Source organism: Staurois parvus, unplaced genomic scaffold, assembly GCF_062004578.1.
Source record: "Staurois parvus isolate SC_StPar_1 unplaced genomic scaffold, SC_StPar_1.0 ptg000013l, whole genome shotgun sequence".
In the NCBI taxonomy this organism is placed as follows: domain Eukaryota; kingdom Metazoa; phylum Chordata; class Amphibia; order Anura; family Ranidae; genus Staurois; species Staurois parvus.
Genome location: NW_028317809.1, coordinates 12,801,305 through 12,821,467, shown reverse-complemented (window position 1 = coordinate 12,821,467; position 20,163 = coordinate 12,801,305). Strand labels below are relative to the sequence as shown.

Below are 20,163 nucleotides of genomic sequence, written 5' to 3'. Positions count from 1 at the left end.
CATGACATCTACTGATTTGATCTTTGATCATCTGGGGTCCTGTCATCTGATGAGTAATTACAGTGGATATAAAAAGTCTACACACACCTGTTAAAATGTCAGGTTTCTGCGATGTAATAAATGAGACAAAGGGGGGGGGGGGGGAGAAACCTAAAGAACTAAAATAATGTGGTTGTATAAATAGGAGTCAGTACACACCTTCCATCATTTAAAGTGCCTCTGATTAACCCCAAATAAAGTTCCGCTGTTCTTGTAGGTCTTTCCTGACATTTTCTTAGTCACATCCTGACATTTTCTTAGTCTCATCATACACCAAAGGCTATGGTCCGCAGAGAGCTTCCAAAGCATCAGAGGGATTTCATTGGTAAAAGGTATCAGTCAGGAGAAGGGTACAAAAGAATTTCCAAGGCATTCCAAGGCCATGGAACACAGTGAAGACAGTCATCATCAAGTGGGGAAAATATGGCGCAACAATGATATTACCAAGAACTGGACGTCCCTCCAAAATTGATGAAAAGAAGAAAACTGGTCTGGGAGGCTGCCAAGAGGCCTACAGCAACATTAATGGAGCTGAAGGAATATCTGGCAAGTACTGGCTGTGTGGTACATGTGCCAACATTCTCCCATATTCTTCCTATGTCTGGGCTATGGGGTAGAGTGGCAAGATGGAAGTCTTTTCTTTCGAAGAATAACATCCCTGCCTGGATAAAGTTTGCAAAACCACATCTGAAGTATCCCAAAAGCATGTGGGAAAATGTGTTATGGTCTGATGAAACCAAGGTTGAACTTTTTGGCCATAATTCCAAAAGATATGTTTGGTGCAAAAACAACACTGTGCATCAACACTATACCCACAGTGAAACATGGTGGTGGCAGCATTATGCTTTGGGGCTGTTTTTCTTCAGCTGGAACTGGGGCCTTAGTCAAGGTAGAGGGAATTAAGAACAGTTCCAAATACCAGTCAATATTGGCCCAAAATCTTCAGGCTTCTGCTAGAAAGCTGAACATGAAGAGGAACTTCATCTTTCAGCATGACAACAACCCAAAGCATACATCCAAATCAACAAAGGAATGGCTTCATTAGAAGATTAAGGTTTTGGAATGGCCCAGCCAGAGCCCAGATCTGAATCCGATTGAACATCTGTGGGGTTATCTGAAGAGGGCTGTGCACAGGAGATGCCCTCGCAATCTGACAGATTTGGAGTGTTTTTGCAAGGAAGAGTGGGCAAATATTGCCAAGTCAAGATGTGACATGCTGATAGACTCATACCCAAAAAGACTGAGTGCTGGAATCAAATCAAAAGGTGCTTCAACAAAGTATTAGTTTAAGGGTGTGCACACTTATGCAACAATATTAGTTTCGTTTTAAGTTTTACTTCCCTCCACCTAAAAGATTTCAGTTTGTTGTTCAACTGAGTTGTATAGTTTATAGGTTACATTAAAGGTGGAAAAAGTTCTGAAATTATTTATCTTTCTCTCATTTTTTTACATCACAGAAACCTGACATTTTAACAGGGGTGTGTAGACTTTTTATATCCACTGTATTCATATTTGATGGTTATTAATTTAAATTTCTATGGAGTCTCTCTCTTTGCACAGCAACACAACTGTTTGGATTTTTCTCACTTATGTGCATATTGACATCTGGCTTCCTGAAGTCTGTTGGGCTGGTGAGGAGCCATTTATGTTTAAGGTGCACTTTAATGTTTGAATAGGGAGTCTCTCTCACTGCAACACTGTAAAAATTTCAGTAATGCTAACCCACTGTGCAGTCTGCAGAGCCCTATTAGCAGTAAGTACTGAATTTTGGCACACCCCCTTGTCCTTCTGTCCAATAGGATGCCTCAGTGGCTTATAGAGAGGAAGCCTATTGGATAATGGAATAATGAGGGCCAACTAAGCTCCCAGTCAGTGGGGTTCTCCATCCAATAGCTGCACGGTGAGCAGTGCTAATAAGGTGCCATCTAAGGGCCCTTAAACATAGGTAGCTGAGCTTGTTCAACACAATTGCTGGCATATTTCCACCTAGGCAGTCCAGGTGCAGACAGGAATGCTATCTATGCTAGCTATGCTATTGGGTGCTATCATGAATATGAGTATAGCATACAGATGTATGCAAAAAATAGATTAGAAAAATAGAGCTTCATTGCTGGTTACTCCTCCATAAATAAAACTTCATAAAAAGCAAGTGGTTAAAGTGGCCCCTTGAACCTGGTATTAAAAAGTGGAGAGTGCTTGTTTTTGCAGGTTGAGTGGATTTTCTTTTAAATTGAACACATCTAGCTATTCTCCTCTGAGCTCGCTTATTAGAAAGGTGTTTCCACCACAGAGCTACCGCTTAGTAAACATTTTTGACCCATTCTCTCTAAACTCTACAGGCTTCATGTGGGAAATCCCAGATGGTCAATTGTATCTGAAATGCTGCAACTGGCATCAACAATCATTCGACAGTTGAAGGCATACACTTTCCCCACTTTAATGTTTAGTTTAAAGTGGTAGTAAACACTTCTTTAATAATTTTACCTACAGGTAGGCTTATAATAAAGCTTACCTTTAGGTAAAATTAATATCTCCTAAACATGAACCATTTAGGAGATATTAGCCCTTTTCGATAGCAAGTGTATGTACTCTGAAGGAACGGCATACCCGTAATGTTCCTTCAGAGCACTGTGCCTTGGCCTGGGACTCCCGTGCGCATGCACAGGAGTGACATCATCACGACTAGGCCAGTCAGCCGGCCATAACTTGCGAACCCGGAAGGAAGACCGGGTGAAGATGGAAGCCCTGGGGAGCCGTGACAGCGTTCTGCTGGAGGGCTTCGTTTCAAAGGTAAGTCTTTCATAATGTGCTAGTATGCAGTTCAACTGGAACTCTTTATTAAACATAAATACAGGTTTTTATGCACTTCAGGAATAGGGGCAGTCCCCACATGAACAATAAAAACAAACATTACACATTGGGATAAACATCCCACACTGATTAGGTAATGAGGTCAAGTTGACACAGGACTAATCCCACCATGTAGGAACCTCCAGGAGGACTAGCCAACAGACAAAAACAATAGGTGATTCAATTAACTCAATTAACAATGGGACAAAGACAACAGTAAACACATTGTACCTCAATAAACAGGTTACAGCAAGACACATCAGCATCAGGTTGTTTTGAGTGGATTATATTAACATCTGCTTAGAGTCTCTGAGTCTAAGAGGGGGTTAAAGCAGTCAATGCAGGTTTGGGAAACAGATACCCAAAATTTGTATCCTGTTCCTCCAGTTCTCAGAGTCTGTGTGTTTTGGGGAGACATGGACTTGAATCCACAGTAAAACTACTCCAAAAGGTCCCCCAGGCACACGCTTATCAAAGAATAGAGCCCCCTCAAACGCCAGGGCCCATAATCAGTAGGCAAGAGGCTAGCCTGCAGTCTCCTCCAAAAGACCTTGTCCCGGTTGGCTCTGTCACAGTCACTCATATCAGAACATCTTTCATCATTTCTGTCCTTCAATATGTACTGCTACATTCTTTTTTGTACTACTACCTTTCTTTGTGCTGCTGTATAAGGCCTCATTCACATGGGCAGATAAGGCCCGTCTGTGAATTCTGGTGGCACAAATCACTGGTGTTTACGATCAGCTGCTCTGACTGTCCTTAGTAAATGCACATGCAGTGGTTATCTGTGGTTAGGGATGGAGGATCACTACTGGACAAAGACAGATACCTCCAGACTCAGATAACTGCAGGTAACCACTGCTTGTGCAGATACATGTGATCAGCATCAGCTTCTCTCAGCCAGTCTTTGTTTTGTACAGGCAGATGTGATTGCAGCCGCAAGAATCTGCTGATTCACTATTAACCATGGAAGGAAGCCCAAATTACAACATGCCCGGGTGTCATTGTCTAATGTGTGCAAACATTTTATATTTGTACAGCTGTTCATAACCTCATTACTTCTGTGCACCACTGTTTATTGCATGTGTACAGAATAAAATAAATGTAAAAAATCTTAAAGGAGCCCTAATCCTTCCCTACTCTATTCAGCACTAAAAAAAAAGAAAACTTCTGACTATAGGTACACTTTAAATAAAAAAAAAAATCTATTGTTAGGAGTTCATTTCTATCAAGCAACATACTGGATGAGCACTGGTTTCAAAAAAGAAAGAAAGAAAATAAGGACTTGCTACTTCTAAATTCTTACCTTTATTTAGATATCTGACAGTCAAGCCGCGTAAACTTTTGAGCTGATATTTTCTTGAGCTTACAGCAATAGACACTTTGCTCACTAAGGTTGCAGCTGGGAAGATGTTGATATATCCTGTCTCTGTAGTAACATCAGTCTGCGTCATCTCTGTAGATGCAGAAATCACAGCACGACCCTGCCCTCTGTTGAGAATGAATGAGAACGATCTAAGAAGATCACTATGGAGGAAATGAAAGAGTAAAACTTGCCAAAGACTAGTAGAATGTCATATTTGAAATGTTTGTTCCTATTTCTTCTGGTTACTGGGGTCAAATTGACGGTCATTAGCTGTAGAGACAAGGAAATTTGAAGGAGAAGGAAGGAAACGTTTCTCAAACGAATGGAATTCTAACAGTGTATGTGTTTTTTGTTCAGAAAAAAATTGTACATATTGTAATTTATATTCTAGGCACAAAGGAAAATTATTTAAAGTGTTACTAAACCCACAACAGTAAAATCAGTCTGTATATGTAGTAAAGCGTGCTTGTTATACTCACTGTGGAACCTAAGGGGTTAATCCTCTGCATTGTGTAAAAAGGCTATTTGATCCTTTTTTCTCTGCCCTCCTCTTGTTGAAATGACCACATGATACAGACTGAACCCGTGGTCACATCCACATGCTCAGTTTGGTGTGTATTGCTAGAGAGGTTTTTTTTTTCTTGGGAGGGTGCATGTGATCAGCACAGGGCCAATCAGCACTGCCCAGACAGAGGTCAGAGGTTTCACATCCTCCTACAGCAAAAAGAAAACTCCTCCTACAAGCTTTAACCAGTGCTCTGCTGAAGTCACAAGACTGCTCTAACTGCTGATGAGAAAAGGTATTTAGCAGTTTATATTTACTAAAATAATTGCATTTCCATGTTCTGTGTACTGTGGGAGACCAGGTATAGTGAATGCAGGATCCTGGGTTTAGTATTACTTTACTGCACCTGGGATCCCATTGACGTAGCAGGTCCAAATGATATTGACATGACTCAATGATGGGAAGGCCAAATGCTCTGAGGAACAATTTTTCAAAATGTGCGCATGATTGAAATTCTACTAGACAGAGTATGGCTAGCTTTAAATATTACAAACATGTTATAAAGAAATAAGGCTACAATTCTCCATGCTGTTTTTCTTTTTTTTACTAGGAGTGAAATTATTTTTGCTTCAGGATTAACATACAAACGGACACTCTGATATATAGATCCTGACTAGGTGCAGAGTGAGGCAAAGTATAGTGACAGGAATGTGTGTTTATTTAAAATATCCAATCATGTGCAAGGGAACTGAAAACAAATAATAATGCTACTACTCAAGATGTTTAGATGTTTGAAGTAACCACAGGCTCATTTAAGTGACCTAACCTGAGCAGCAGTAAATGTTGGAAAGGTACAGGTGAGGGACTATAATCCCTACTCTATCCCCTTCTCCCTGGTATGTGGCCCATTTTTTTTTTATTGGTAGCCAAAGTGGTCAGAGTCACAGACATCTGTTAAAATATAATTTTTTCATCCTGTATATAGTAGCAAACCTGTCAGTTTTTTTGTGTTTTTTTTTTGCATTTGTTTTGTAAGAAGATTTCCCTTAACTTGCTCAATTGTATAGACAAAAGAAAATGAGAGGAAATCTCTTCAAAGTGAAGAGATTGCCCTTTCAAACAACTGCCCTTCAAGAGGAATCTCCATTGCAAGATTTCCCCTCTATTCCTATTTTGGTAAAAACTCAAGGGCTTTTTAATCCTAGTGACAGTGGTCACCAGGACAAATGGCGAATCTCCCTAACAGAGACACATGCCACAATAAGAACTAGGGATAAGCGAATATGCCTGAAATCAGTTTACAGGGAGTTTGTTCAACCCTGGTTGAACTCTGCATGTAGCGCCCTCCTAGATAGCTAGGGGTTGATAGACTCCAATTGTTATTTAGGGCTGAGTAGCAGCCTGGGTGTGATAGCTATCAGGGGTCAAATTGTGGTCAGAGCTGAGAGGGCAGACCAGCCCTCTGGAATTTCCCCCTGCTCTAGGACTTTGGAGCAAGATCTAGAAGCAGTTGGTGAATCTGATGGCTGGTCTGTGCTCTTAGGGGATCCTGGCCAATCCCCAACAGGAGGCTTGGAAAGGGGCTAGGACAGCCTTTAACAGTAACCAAGCCTGCTCAGTAAGAGGAGTTGTTGGAGAAGAGTTGAGGAGGATGTGAGGCTGGAAGCAGGAGCCTGTGTGGGGGCCCAGATGGAGAGGGGCACACCAACAGGCAGAGGACCTTGGAAGGAGGAAAGCTTGGGACTTCACCGGCCCCCTTAGAGAGGACCACCTGTGAGGCAGGGAAGGAGCAGCCCAGCTAAAATGCCTGTAGCAGCCACCGACCCATCAGCAACACAGGAGAAGGACCTGCACCTCCTGGACCAGATAGGGGAAGGAGCACTCTGGTGGGAAACCAGAGTAGCAACTACCCGGGACTGTCTTATCTCTTGAAGTGACAGGCACTGGATCCCTTGCTCAGGGATTCCTTCTGGCAGCTAGAGGAATATCTGGGGTCTGGGGTGGTACAACAGGAGACACTGGCTAGCTCTCCACAAAGAGGATTTTTGTGTAAAGACTTGTACATAATTCAGGAAGTTGTCCTCGGTTTTTCAGTTCCCTTGGGCATCACATACACCCCTTACTCCATCCATGTTCTAAATCCCCTAATAAAACTTCAAAACAGCCTCAAGGACTGGTCCTAAATGCAAGTGGATGTGACAATACGTGTTGCCTGATTGTGCAGGACTATAGGGGGACCCAAAACTATTGCAACTCCTATGGGGGTAGTGCTACATGCAAAATCAAAACTCAGTTGCAAACTCCACTTAAACCTATAGGGGGAAAACTTGATACTAAATTCTGTCCATATTAAGGCTAATGGGCAATCTGTTGTCAAAAAAAGTCACATGGAGCTTGGCACTGGCATAGGGGACATTTAAGAAAGCAAAATAATCTCTTAAAATACTATATAGCAGGGAGAGAGTCATTTTAATTCAGCTTCAAGGATGCAATAAACAAACACCAATCATTTAACTAACATGCTTGGGAAATGTGGCATTAAAGAACACAATTTTCAAGGACAGCATCAGCAATATAGCATTCTGATATTATATATATTGAATGTAGAATTTTTTTTTTTTTTAACTTTTATCACAATACCACACTACATTATCTTGAAAGTTTGATTCAGTGTTACAATAGAGTGCAAAATAACACTTTAAAACCACAACATTATGTTCCCCAATCCCCCTCTTATTCCTGTATCCTCAATTAATCCAAAAATATTAAATATAGACTTCAAGTATCAGGACATTACACAGGCACCTCAATAGGTAGCAAATGTGAGTTTATTGTCTGAGAGACAATAGACATAATCATTATTCAGTGACTTGGTTAGGATGCAAAATAATAGGTAGAGACAAGGCAGGATTACCTCACAATAAAAATCGTATTTTGTGAGAGACAAATACCGTTCAGTACTTGGCAGTATGTAAGCAGCTTGCTGAGGTCACAATGTAAGAAGGAGAGACAGGTTTTTTTGCCATGAAATAGATCTTGGAGCAGAGTTTCCAACTGGTGTTCTGTGGAACTCTAAGGTGCTAGTAGAGGTCCCCAGGGTATTGTCACTAAATGTGACAAAGCAGATGGAGGAGGGGCTTTGTTACCTGGGAAGAGGAGTGTGGCTTGAGCTGGCAAAGATAGAGGCGTTCAAGGAAGAGGTGGTATACAAACTTCCAGCAAATGCTCTGTTTTTTTTTTTTTTGCTCTAAAACTACTAATATTCCCACTGACAACCTCAGTAGTATGTTCCTAATTTAGGTGTCAGTAGGAGTAGTTTACATTCAGTATTAGTTTACATTGGTGCCAGTGGGATTAGTGAAGGGTACATTTACATTGATGTCACTGAGACCTGCTGATAGTAGTTTCAGGTACATACACTACTCTCATTCACTACAAGAGATATACACATCTCAGTGATGTCGATGTGAAGAGCATTATTTTCCCACTGACACCAATGCAAAAGTATTTTTTGCCACTGAATGTCCACATAAATGAATACTGTGAAGCACAGGTTTCATATTAAATAGTTTCCTGAGACCTGAAACTTTTTTAAGAGTTCCTCCAGGATAAAAACTTGAGAAAGGCAGCATTTGAGTGTTATTTGAGTAACAAATATTGTTCCATTACTGGATAATATGTAAGCAGCTTGGTTGGGCCACAATATATGAGAGGGGATGAGACAGGTTTTATCCTGCAATAAGTGTATTATTTGAGAGATATTAGCTACAAATATTCAGTGGCTGAACAGAATTTGAGCAGCTTGATTAGGCCATAAGATAAGAGGAAGAGACAATGCAGGTCTTTTTCTCTTGCAATGGACATTATTTAAATATTATCTAAGGTGATGGTTGGTAACCCGTTGATCGCCATTTACCCATTGACGGCAGGTGACAGATTGCGAACACGTCCCCATGTTGCTGACCCTGTGTTTTCACCCACAGCTGTAGAGTGTGCAGGCACACACTCAGCCAATTGTAGGCTGCAGAGACAGCTCCCGCCTCTTGCATACATGTGGCTGTGCAGCGGGGAAAGCCTGCAAAATAACTCGGGCAGGTTTGGGATTTTGTCCAAGCACTACAATTTCTTCCACTGAGTAAAGTGTGCATTTCCACACCAGTCCTCCCCTCCGATCCATCCAAGGTGCTTTCAGGTGAAATTATGTGAGAGGAGGGTTGGCGGGGATCAGCGCCAGAACATGCAACTCTGTCATGGCAACTTTGCTGTGCCACTGCATAAGAAAAGATCTTCTGTGCCTTTCTGACCACCCAGTACTATGTCCTCCTAATCCCCCAATACCATACCCTCCTGACCTCCCTGCACCCTCCTGGCCTCCAATTTGAGGAATGCATCCCTTTTTAATCCCCCTGCTCATTCACATGTGAATATCTTCAAAAGTATGGTCCTTAAGGACCTGGAGAATTTAAGGGTTAAGACCAAACGCCACCATTTTAACAATAAGAGACAAATAGACATAATGGTTAAAAGTCTACTAGAAGAAAAGGATCTGGTAATACGGCCAGCGGATAAGGGGGGAGGTGTAGTAGTGATGGATAAGAGCTTCTACCTCCTACAGGTAGGGAATATCGTGAAGGACACGAATACCTATAAAGAGTTACCAAATAACCCCCTTATTACTTACAAAAGACTTTTAAAGGTAATATTGAAAAGAGGTTTTGAACAGGGGATTATTAATGGTAAAGAAAAGGACTACCTATGTCCCGCTGCCCCTCGACTACCGGTCATATACTGTTTACCAAAGGTTCACAAAGATCCTGTGAATCCCCCCGGCCGCCCCATTATTAGTGGAATTGGCTCCTTGTGCTCCTGCGTGGGTGAATTCATTGATTTTTTCCTCCAACCCTTGGTCTGCACTACCCCTGCTTTCCTCAAAGACACAAAACAGGTGTTGGCAGACATCAGAGAAGTCACTTTGAAACAACCCACCTTTCTTGTTACCGCTGATGTCGCGGCTTTGTACAGCAACATTAACCATGATGATGGACTAGCCGCTGCTGAATACTATCTTAATACAGCTAACGATATACCAACCTTACAAAAGGCATTTCTGCTAGAACTTCTTGACTATACTATGAACCACAACTACTTTTGGTTTAGTAACAAATTCTACTTACAAATCACTGGAGTCGCCATGGGCGCGAAGTTTGCCCCGAGTCTTGCCAACTTATTTATGGCAAGATGGGAGGAGGATCTCATTTATTCCAGAGAGTGGCCACAATTATTGTTTTATCGTCGGTACATCGACGATATTTTACTCCTATGGGAAGGGGATGAATTTACCTTGAATAACTTCTTTACTACATTGAACCTTAATGATATGAATATTAAACTCACCTTCCAATATAGTAATCAGGAAATCAATTTTCTTGACCTGACATTATACATTGAGGGCCCGAAAATTTTGTCTAGGAGTTATTTTAAATCATCAGACAGGAATAGCTTTATCCCTAAAGATAGTTGTCATCATCCGAGATGGTTGAGCAACATACCAAGGGGACAGTTTCTTCGGATCTACAGAAATTGTGACAAAAAAGAGGACTATGTCCTCCAATCTGAGATCCTTAAACGGAGATTCGTTGAAAAAGGCTATAACGCTAATATGCTTGAGGTTGAGAGGGACAAGGTGGGGGGCATGAATAGAGATAGTCTTATCATCACTAAGCAAAAGACTAACACTGAGAGATACTGCCCTTTTAACACTGACTTTTCTACTCAATTTAGGGATGTAGCTAGTATTATCAGAAAGAACTGGAGAATTCTTAAAGATGATCCGGTGCTGGGGAGTCATTTACCGGAAGCCCCCGAAATTACTTACCGTAGGGCACTACCTCTGAGAAACACCTTGGCCCCCAACATTGTTAACCCACCAAAACAACTTTCCTTTTTCTTCAACCGGAAAGGGTTCTTCCCCTGTAATAAATGCATGCTATGCACTAATAATGGAATTCATAAATATCCAGTAACCACATTCAGTTCCAACACAACTGGTAAAACATATGAAATTCAATCTACCATCACGTGCAATAGTACCCATGTTGTATACCTATTGGAGTGTAAATGCGGGAAGCAATATGTGGGACGGACTATTAGGAGACTTCGTGACAGATTGAGGGAGCACCTTAAGAATATTAACAAGGGGTTCAAGGAACATTCACTTTCCTTACATTTCCGCCAAGCGCATAATAAGAACCCACATGGCTTGAGATTTATAGGAATTGACACAATACATAAACACTGGAGAGGAGTACACAAGTTAAGAGCAGTTTCAAAACTTGAAACTAAATGGATTTTTTTATTAAGAACACTTGCCCCACATGGGTTAAATATTGATGTGGACATAAATTGTTTCTTGGATACCAGGTAATTCCTTTTGGGTTGTCCTTGCTTCATCTCAGCAAATATCCAGTATGTATATATTATCGACATTGATGTATCTTTAGGGTTTCCGGGGGAAATTATGGTTTTATAACATCATTATCTTACCTCGAGGGGCTTCTCTCCCCCCCCCCCCCCCCCCCTTTTCCACTAATTAGCTGGATTATGAGCTTATTCTTCTTTTTCTGCTCAATACGCATTATTCGCACTGGTTTTTATCCAAATTATCCATTATACCATTGGTACACAAATTTTTACGTGGATATGTCCCACTATGTTAGGTATTATTAATGCCCCCAGTGATCTATATGGGGTTGCTTTTGTTTTAATCATAGTTTCCTAGGGAATACCCTAGGGGCTATTTTGATATTGGTGTTTTATTTTATTTGTATTTTTCATTATGTTTCATGACCATTTATGTTATGTTTATGATCAACATTAACATTTAGATCATATGATTATCATGATTTATATGACAGTTCGCTTTTTATATTTTGCACATTGCATTGGCTGTGTGTGATTGTGTTTTTAATTACTGTCGATTTTAACTTTCATTTTATGAAATTTCTGGTGTTGTGTGTAACCTTTAAAATCTATATTGATGGCCCCTGGCATTTTTGCATGAACTTAGGGGGCTGGGACTTGTAGTTCTACCACACCATGATTCAATATTTACATCCAGCACTTGGCATGGTTTATCCCTTTGCATAATAAAGCTATCTCCTCCTCACTCTCCCCTAATGATTGCTGTGATGTTGAGATCTCCTGGCATGGTAAGATGTGTTGGGTTGGTTCTTTCCCATCAAAAACCCCTCCTTTGTCTGGGCTGTGGATCCCTTGTTCTGGCTCTGCAGTCTTGGTCTTCTATAAAATGACGCCGGATACGATCTGCGCATGCGCGGGAGGCTTGCATTGCGCATGCGCGGGCGTCAGAGCCTCGCGCATGCGCAGTAGCGCTAAAATGACGCGAAAATGCGTCTTTTCACAATTAAGAGGTCCTCTATATATAAGGGACCATGGTTGAGAGGCACATTCCCTTTGATAATGTGCCATTGCCACGAAACGCGTTAGGGATAAGGACACCTCTCACACCATTGATTATCCACTTGTTTCATGCATCTGACTGTCGGCCATCTTTTTGGATTCTATGCATCAGCTTTTTGGACATTACCATGTAAGTGTATTACTTACTTTTTACTTTTGAATAAAATATTACACTATCAAGATTTCTTTCTTTTGGGTCTTATTGCTGAGCCCCTGAGATGATCTCCTGATAAGAAAGTACACCAATCCTGGCGATAGAGGATATAAAGTGATTTCGTGTTACTGTAAAGAGGCGCACTCCCCCTGGTGGTAGGAGACGGCAAGAGTGGTGCACTGGTGTTCCTGAGGGCTTCACGCTGAGGACCATCTGGCTGTGACCAGGAGTAGGTCATTATACTCCAATGCGCATGTACTTGCGCTATCTGGTTAGTGCATTATACAGTCATTCCCCTATCACGGAAGTCACGGATTTTTTTGGATACATCACAGAACTTATGATTTTAACATCACCATCACTATATGCACCTTGATTAGTCGGATAGATCTTCATTACTTATCTGATTACTGTTTACAACAATTTAAGAATGTGGAATCTGGTGCATGTTGAAATATGAACATTTTAATCTGCTATTCATGTTAATTCCCTGTATTATACACTCAAGCGCTGCAATTTTTTGTATTTGACTTTTGATGAAGGGGGTATACGAGGTTTACCTATATGCTAGCAGCTTGAATCCTATCATATCCAGCGCTCGTTCCTCTCTTCATATATTGACCTCCCTGCACCATTGCCTCCTGACCTCCGAGTACCGTATCTTCAGTGACCTTCCAGTACCATACCATCTTAACCCCCCCTGTACTCTGTCCTCTTGACCCCCCTACCCATGCCCTCCTGACCTCCCTGCACCATGCCCTCCTGACCTCCATGCACCGTGCCCTCCTGACCTCCCTGCACCATGCCCTCCTGACCTCCCAGTACTGTATTATGATATCATGTGAGAGGAGGGCTATCGGGGATCAGCGCCAGAACATGCAGCTCTGCCATTGCTGCTTCCCTGTGCCACTTTGCATAAGGGAAGAACTTCTGTGCTGTCCTTCCCCTCCAGTACTATGCCCTCCTGACCCCAAATACCATACTTTCCTGACCTCCCTGCACCATTGCTTTCTACCTTCCTGCACCATTGCCTCCTGATTTCCCTGCACCATTGCCTCTTAACCTACCTGCAGCGTTCCCTCCTGACCTCCCTGCACATTGCCTCCTGACCTGCCTGTACAATGCCCTCCTGACCTCCCTGCACCATGCCCTCTTGACCTCCCTGCAGTGTGCCCTCCTGACCTCCCTGCACCATGACCTTCTGACCCCCCTGCACTGTGACCTCCTGACCTTCCTGCACCATATCCTCCTGACCTCCCTGCATTGTGCCCCCCTGACCTACCTGCACCGTGCCCTCCTCACTTCCCTGCACCATTGCCTTCTGACCTACCCGCACCATGCCCTTCTGACCTCCTTGCACCGTACCTGCACAGTTAACCCCTTGATTGACCCTGGATGTTAACCCCTGCCCCCTAAGTACTATGCCCTCCTGACCCCCCTGCACCATGACCTCCTGACCTTCCTGCACCACATCCTTCTAACCTCCCTGCATTGTACCCCCTGGCCTCCCTGCACCATTGCCTCCTGACCTACTTGCACCATGCCCTTCTGATCTCCCTGCACCGTTCCTGCACAGTTAACCCCTTGATTGCCCCTAGATGTTAACCCCTTCCCTGCCAGTGTCATTAGTACATTGTACAGTATTATATCTGATCACTGTATTAGTATAACTAGGGATGTCAGTGTCAGTTAATCAGTTAGTGTCCCTCCCAGCCAGTGTCTGTTAGCGCCAGATTGCCTTCCACACTATCACTGATCACCACTGTTACCAGTATAGCATCATAGCTGCGTAAATTCCAGTATATATACACCATAGTTTGTAGACGCTATAGGTTTCACACAAAGCAATTAATATACACTTTGGGGATTTTTTTTTTTGACCAAAGATGTAGCAGAATACATTTTGGCCTACATGCTTGAAGAAATTTGATTTTTTGATTGGATATTTTTTATAACAGAAAGTATAAAATATTGTTGTTATTTTCAAAATATTTGGTCTTTTTTTATGTAATAAAAAATAAAAACCCCAGTGGTGATCAATTGCCACCAAAAGAATGCTCTATTTGTGTGAAAAAAAATTATATAAACTTCTTTTGCGTACAGTGTTGCATGACTAAGCAACTGCCACTTCAAGTAGCACAACATTTTCTAGTCATGAAGGGAGAAAAACTTTGAGGGGGGGCTCAAGTGGTTAAAGAAGAGGGGGGGGGGACCAGTTGCACAGATGGAGGGAGCCTGCTGGAACAAAGAGTAAGGTATTGTTCTTTATTCCACTACCTCTAGAGTTAACGAGCATGCAAGGGTAGGCTTTTTTGTAATCCGAGAGTTGGGCTTTAACCATGCCACTTCATGCAGCTCTCAGTTAGTGCAATGCATCACATCCGCTAATTTCCATATCACACTTAATGTGCCATATCAGTGCTTGCCTCGGGATGCACAAGGGTGACCCAGATCTTACTTAATCCCTGCAACACTCCTGGATCATTGGCAACTTCTGGTCTTCTCTCGCTACTCTTTGCTGCTGATGAGGTTGTTCATCAAGTAAATGTTCTTGTTTATTATATTATCATTATTATAAGCAAAACATAATTGCAGGCAACAAAGAAGCTCCTGCACCTGTTTTGGGTGGTGATCCTCATACATGTTATAACTGTGCGCTTGTTGCACAGCAAAACACGCATCTGCTAGGTGCGTTTGGGATGCCATAAATAAGGCCTCATGCACACTGCTGCTCCTAAACACACGTTTAGGAGCTTTTGACATTTTTGCACCAAAATCCCTACACTCAACTCAATAAGGGCCAGTTCACACCACAAAAATGCATTCCAGATGCATTCTGGATACATTTTTGCTTACAGTTCACACCACACTCTGTTTCGCTGCAGTTTTGATGTAGTTTGCTATGTTCCAGTACAGTTCTGTACAGAAAAAATGCAGCATGTTCTACTTTTTTTATGCACTGAAAACTGACTAGAACTGAGGGCACTGGTGTGAACTAGGGCCATTGGAATACATGGAAAACACTGTGCATGCATTTTTGATGCAGAAAAAAATGTACTGGACTGCATTCAGTGTGAAATAGCCCTAAACTGCACCGGAACTGAATGTGGTGAGAACTGTAATCAAAACATATCTAGAATGCATCCGGAGTGTGTTTTTTTTTTTTGTGTGAACTGACCCTATGGGGTTTATTTACTAAAGCTGGAGAGTCCAAAATCAGACTCCCTTCTGCATAGAAACCAATCAGCTTCCAGGTTTCATTGCCAAAGCTTCATTGAACAAGCTGAGGTTAGAAGCTGATTGGTTTCTATGCAGAAGGGAGTCTGATTTTGGACTCTCCAGCTTTAGTAAATAAACCCCTATGTGTCCATGCACACATAGGCTTTTACTAGAGTTTAGGAGCAGCGGAGCTGAGAGGCAGTAAAGCAGAAGAATCACGTTCAGGAGAGGAGTGTTTTGACAGAACCATCAAACCCAGCCAAAACTTGTGTAAATGTATGTTAACGTTAGGCGTGTTTGTGTGTTTTTTCATTACAATGGCCAGAATAAATGATTTATTCTGGCCAATTACATGAATAAATTCCCAAGCGTTTGATGCGAGATACACAAGTTTCCCAGCAACAATCATGTTTTTTCCTGCCAAAAACAAACATCAGAAGCTGTTGTTTTTAACATCCAGTGTGCATGTACACTAAGGCCCCTTTCACATGGGTGGACCCTGCCAAGAGGATCTACCTGCTCAGAGGGGAATCTGTCCACTGATCCCCACTGAGCAGGCGGATGACAGATCAATGTTCACTCCGCCTGTGCAGAGCAGACATGGACACAGCCCGCTGTTCTCTATGAGGCAGTCGTCTGGTCGAATGCAAGTGGACCCCCTGCTTGTTTACAGTGCCTTGAAAATGTACTCATACCCCTTGATATTTTACACATTTTGTCACGTTACAACCAAAAACGTAAATGTTATTTATTGTGATTTTATGTGATAGACCAACACAAATTGGCACATAATTGTGAAGTGGAAGGAAAATGATAAATGGTTTTCAAAACTTTTTACAAATAAATATGTGAAAAGTGTGGCGTGCATTTGTATTCAGCCCCCAAGTCAATACTTTGTAGAACCACCTTTCACTGCAGTTACAGCTGCAAGTCGTTTTGAGGAGGTCTCTACCAACTTTGCACATCTAGAGAGTGACATTTTTGCCCATTCTTCTATGTAAAATAGCTCAAGCTCTGTTAGATTGGATGGAGAGCATCTGTGAACAGCAATTTTCAAGTCTTGCCACAGATTCTCAATTGGATTTAGGTCTGGATTTTAACTGGGCCATTCTAACACATGAATATGCTTTGATCTAAACCAATCCGTTGTAGCTGTGGCTGTATGTTTAGGGTCGTTGTCCTGCTGTCAGGTGAACCTCCACCCCAGTCTCAAGTCTTTTGCAGATTCTAACAGGTTTTCATCTAAGATTGCCCTGTATTTGGCTCCATCCATCTTTCCATCAACTCTGACCAGCTTCCCTGTCCCTGCTGGAGAAAAGCATGCCCACAATATGATGCTGCCACCACCATGTTTCATGTTGGGGATGGTGTGTTCAGGGTAATGTGCAGTGTTAGTTTTCCACCACACAGTGGTTTGCTTTTAGTCCAAAAAGTTCAATTTTGGTCTCACCTGACCAGAGCACCTTCTTCCACATATTTTCTGTGTCCCCCACATGGCTTCTTGCAAACTGCAAACGGGACTTCTTATGGCTTTCTTTCAACAATGGCTTTCTTCTTGCCACTCTTCCATAAAGGCCAGGTTTGTGGAGTGCATGATTAATAGTTGTCCTGTGGACAGATTTTCCCACCTGAGCTGTGGATCTCTACAGCTCCTCCAGAGTTATCATGGGCCTCTTGGCTGCTTCTCTGATTAATGCTCTCCTTGCCTGGCCTGTTAGTTTAGGTGGATGGCCATGTCTTGGTAGGTTTGTAGTTGAGCCATACTCCTTCCATTTTCAGATGATGGATTGAACAGTGCTCCATGCGATGCTCAATGCTTAGGAAATTTTTTATAACCTAACACTGCTTTAAACTTCTCCACAACTTTATCCCTGACCTGTCTGGTGTGTTCCTTGGCCTTCATGATGCTGTTTGTTCACTAATGAACATCTCTAACAAACCTCTGAGGGCTTCACAGAACAGCTGTATTTATAATGAGATTAATTTACATACAGGGGGACTGTATTTACTAATTGGGTGACTTCTGAAGGCAATTGGTTCCACTAGATTTTAGTTAGGGGTATCAGGGTAAAGGGGGCTGAATACAAATGTACACCGCACGTTTCGGGTATTTATTTGTAAAAAATTTTGAAAACCATTTATCATTTTCCTTCCACTTCACAAATTTGTGCCACTTTGTGTTGGCCTATCACATAAAATGCCAATAAAATACATTTATGTTTTTGATTGAAACACGACAAAATGTGCTACATTTCAAGGGGGTATGAATACTTTTTCAAAGCACTGTACATTCGACTGTCATCTGATCCGTTAGATCAGGGGTCTCCAATCTTTCTAAACAAAGGGCCAGTTTACTGTCCTTCAGTTGTTAGGGGGGCCAGACTGGGGACACTAGGAGTAGAAAAGGCCCCAACGCCAGTGGGAAAAAATGCCCCATCTTTGGGGTCAGTGGAAAGAATAGTGCCCCATTGTTTGTGTCATTGAGAGGAATTGTGCCCCACTATTGGTGTCAGTGGGATAAATTGTGCCCCTTCATTGGTGTCATTGGGCCCAATAGTTGGTTTCATTGAGATAAATTGTGCCCCTTCATTGGTGTCATTGGGCCCAATAGTTAGTGTCATTGGGATAAATTGTACCCCTTCACTGGTGTCATTAGGCCAAATAGTTGATGTCATTTGGAGAAATTGTGCCCTTTCATTGGTGTCAGCAGGAGGGAATTTTGCCCCATTGTTGATATCAGTGGATGAAATAGTGCCCCATGGGCCAGATAAAAGCAAGCAAAGGGCCACATCTGGAGTTTGGAGACCACTGCGTTAGATGGATGGGGAATGGCTCCCCTATCTGTTTTTAGTGGATCGGATGCAGGTGGGTGTAAACAGTCACATGTTCATTTACATCCGTCTTCCCCATAGAGCAGGGGTGGGCAACTGTGGCCCTCCAGTTGTTGTAGAACTACAAGTCCCATGACGCATTGCAAAACTGACAGTTACAAGCATGATTCCCAAAGGCAGAGGCATGATGGGACTTGCAGTTCACCAACAGCTAGAGGGCCGCAGTTGCCGACCCCTGCCATAGAGAATAATGTATGGTCCGACCGTGTGAAAAATGCACAGGCGGACCTGATTTGTCTTCCTCTGAGAAAGGGCGCCTTAGGCAGGCCATAGATGGGTCGAAAATCGGCCAAAAATTCGTCCAAAAGAATAATCGGCTGATTTTCGGATCGTTAGTGGGTGAATTTGTCGGCCGTTTTTCGGGATTTTGAAACATTTTTTTAATCGGTCATTTTGGAAAAAAAAAGTCCGATTTTGTTGATCGGCTGATTTTCATGGCAATGATGGGCAAATTGGCCGATCTTTTTACCAATTAAAAAAAATGCGCATTAGCCGTGACCTGCAAGAAGGAAAAGAAAAAGAAGATGAAGACAAAGAAAAAGAAGAACATCTGTATCTATTTGTATCCATTTTGGATACAGATGTTTCTATTTGGATACAAATAGATACAATGTTGCAACCGCAATACTTTTAACCACTTGAGCTCCTGAGGATTTACCCCCCTTAATGACCAGGCCTTTTTTTGCTGTTTGGCACTGCACTAATTCAAATGATAATTGCGCGGTCATGCAATGCTGTACCCAAACAAAATTTACGTCCTTTTTTTCACACAAATAGAGCTTTCTTTTGATGGTATTTTATCTGTGCGCTTTTTATTTTTTGCGCTATAAACAAAAAAACACAAAAATTTTGAAAAAAAAACAATATTTTCTACTTTCAGCTATAAAAAATATATCGTAAACTCAAAGTTAGTCATAAATTTAAGCCAAAATGTATTCTGCTACATGTTTTTGGTAAAAAAAAATCCCGTGCATTAGCGGGCAAACTGGCGCTATATGGGAGGGGCGCTAACACTATCGGAAGTCACCAGTGACACTGATACAGTGATCAGTAAAAATCGGTTCACTGATCAGTGACACTGGTGACAGGGCAGTGAAGGGGTTAACTGGGGGGGGGAGAGAGATTAAGGGGTTAAATGGGATTACTGGTGTACTAGCGGGCAAACTGGCGGTATCTGGGAGGGGCGCTAACCCTATCGGAAGTCGCCAGCGACACTGATACAGTGATCAGTAAAAATCGGTTCACTGATCAGTGACACTGGTGACAGGGCAGTGAAGGGGTTAACTGGGGGGGGGGCGATCAAGGGGTTAAACGGGATTACTGGTGTACTGGCGGGCAAACTGGCGTTATCTGGGAGGGGCGCTAACACTATCGGAAGTCGCCAGCGACACTGATACAGTGATCAGTAAAAATTGATTCACTGATCAGTGACACTAGTGACAGGGCAGTGAAGGGGTTAACTGGGGGGGGAGGCGATCAGGGGGTTAAATGTGACCTAGAGTGTTCTAACTGTAATTGTGTAGTGTTTTACTCACTTTTACTGTTTCTTCTTCTCTGTCTGGAACGGAATGTGTCCAGGCAGAGAATGACATCATATCCTGTCCTGTATAAACTTCAACACAGGACAGGATAGGACAGGGACCGATCATCTGATTTCAGC

General features: G+C 42.3%; 1 protein-coding gene across 1 annotated transcript in view; it reads right to left on the bottom strand.

Moving 5' to 3' along the window:
• The window catches only part of CAPS (calcyphosine), a 67,707-nt gene that overhangs the window by 35,542 nt on the left and 12,002 nt on the right, over nucleotides 1-20,163 (bottom strand). Inside the window, exon 2 of the mRNA XM_089675747.1 lies at nucleotides 4,196-4,380. Within this exon, the coding sequence (XP_089531873.1) occupies nucleotides 4,196-4,343 (148 nt within the window). The 5' untranslated portion in view covers nucleotides 4,344-4,380. The remainder of the gene's footprint in view (nucleotides 1-4,195; nucleotides 4,381-20,163) is intronic.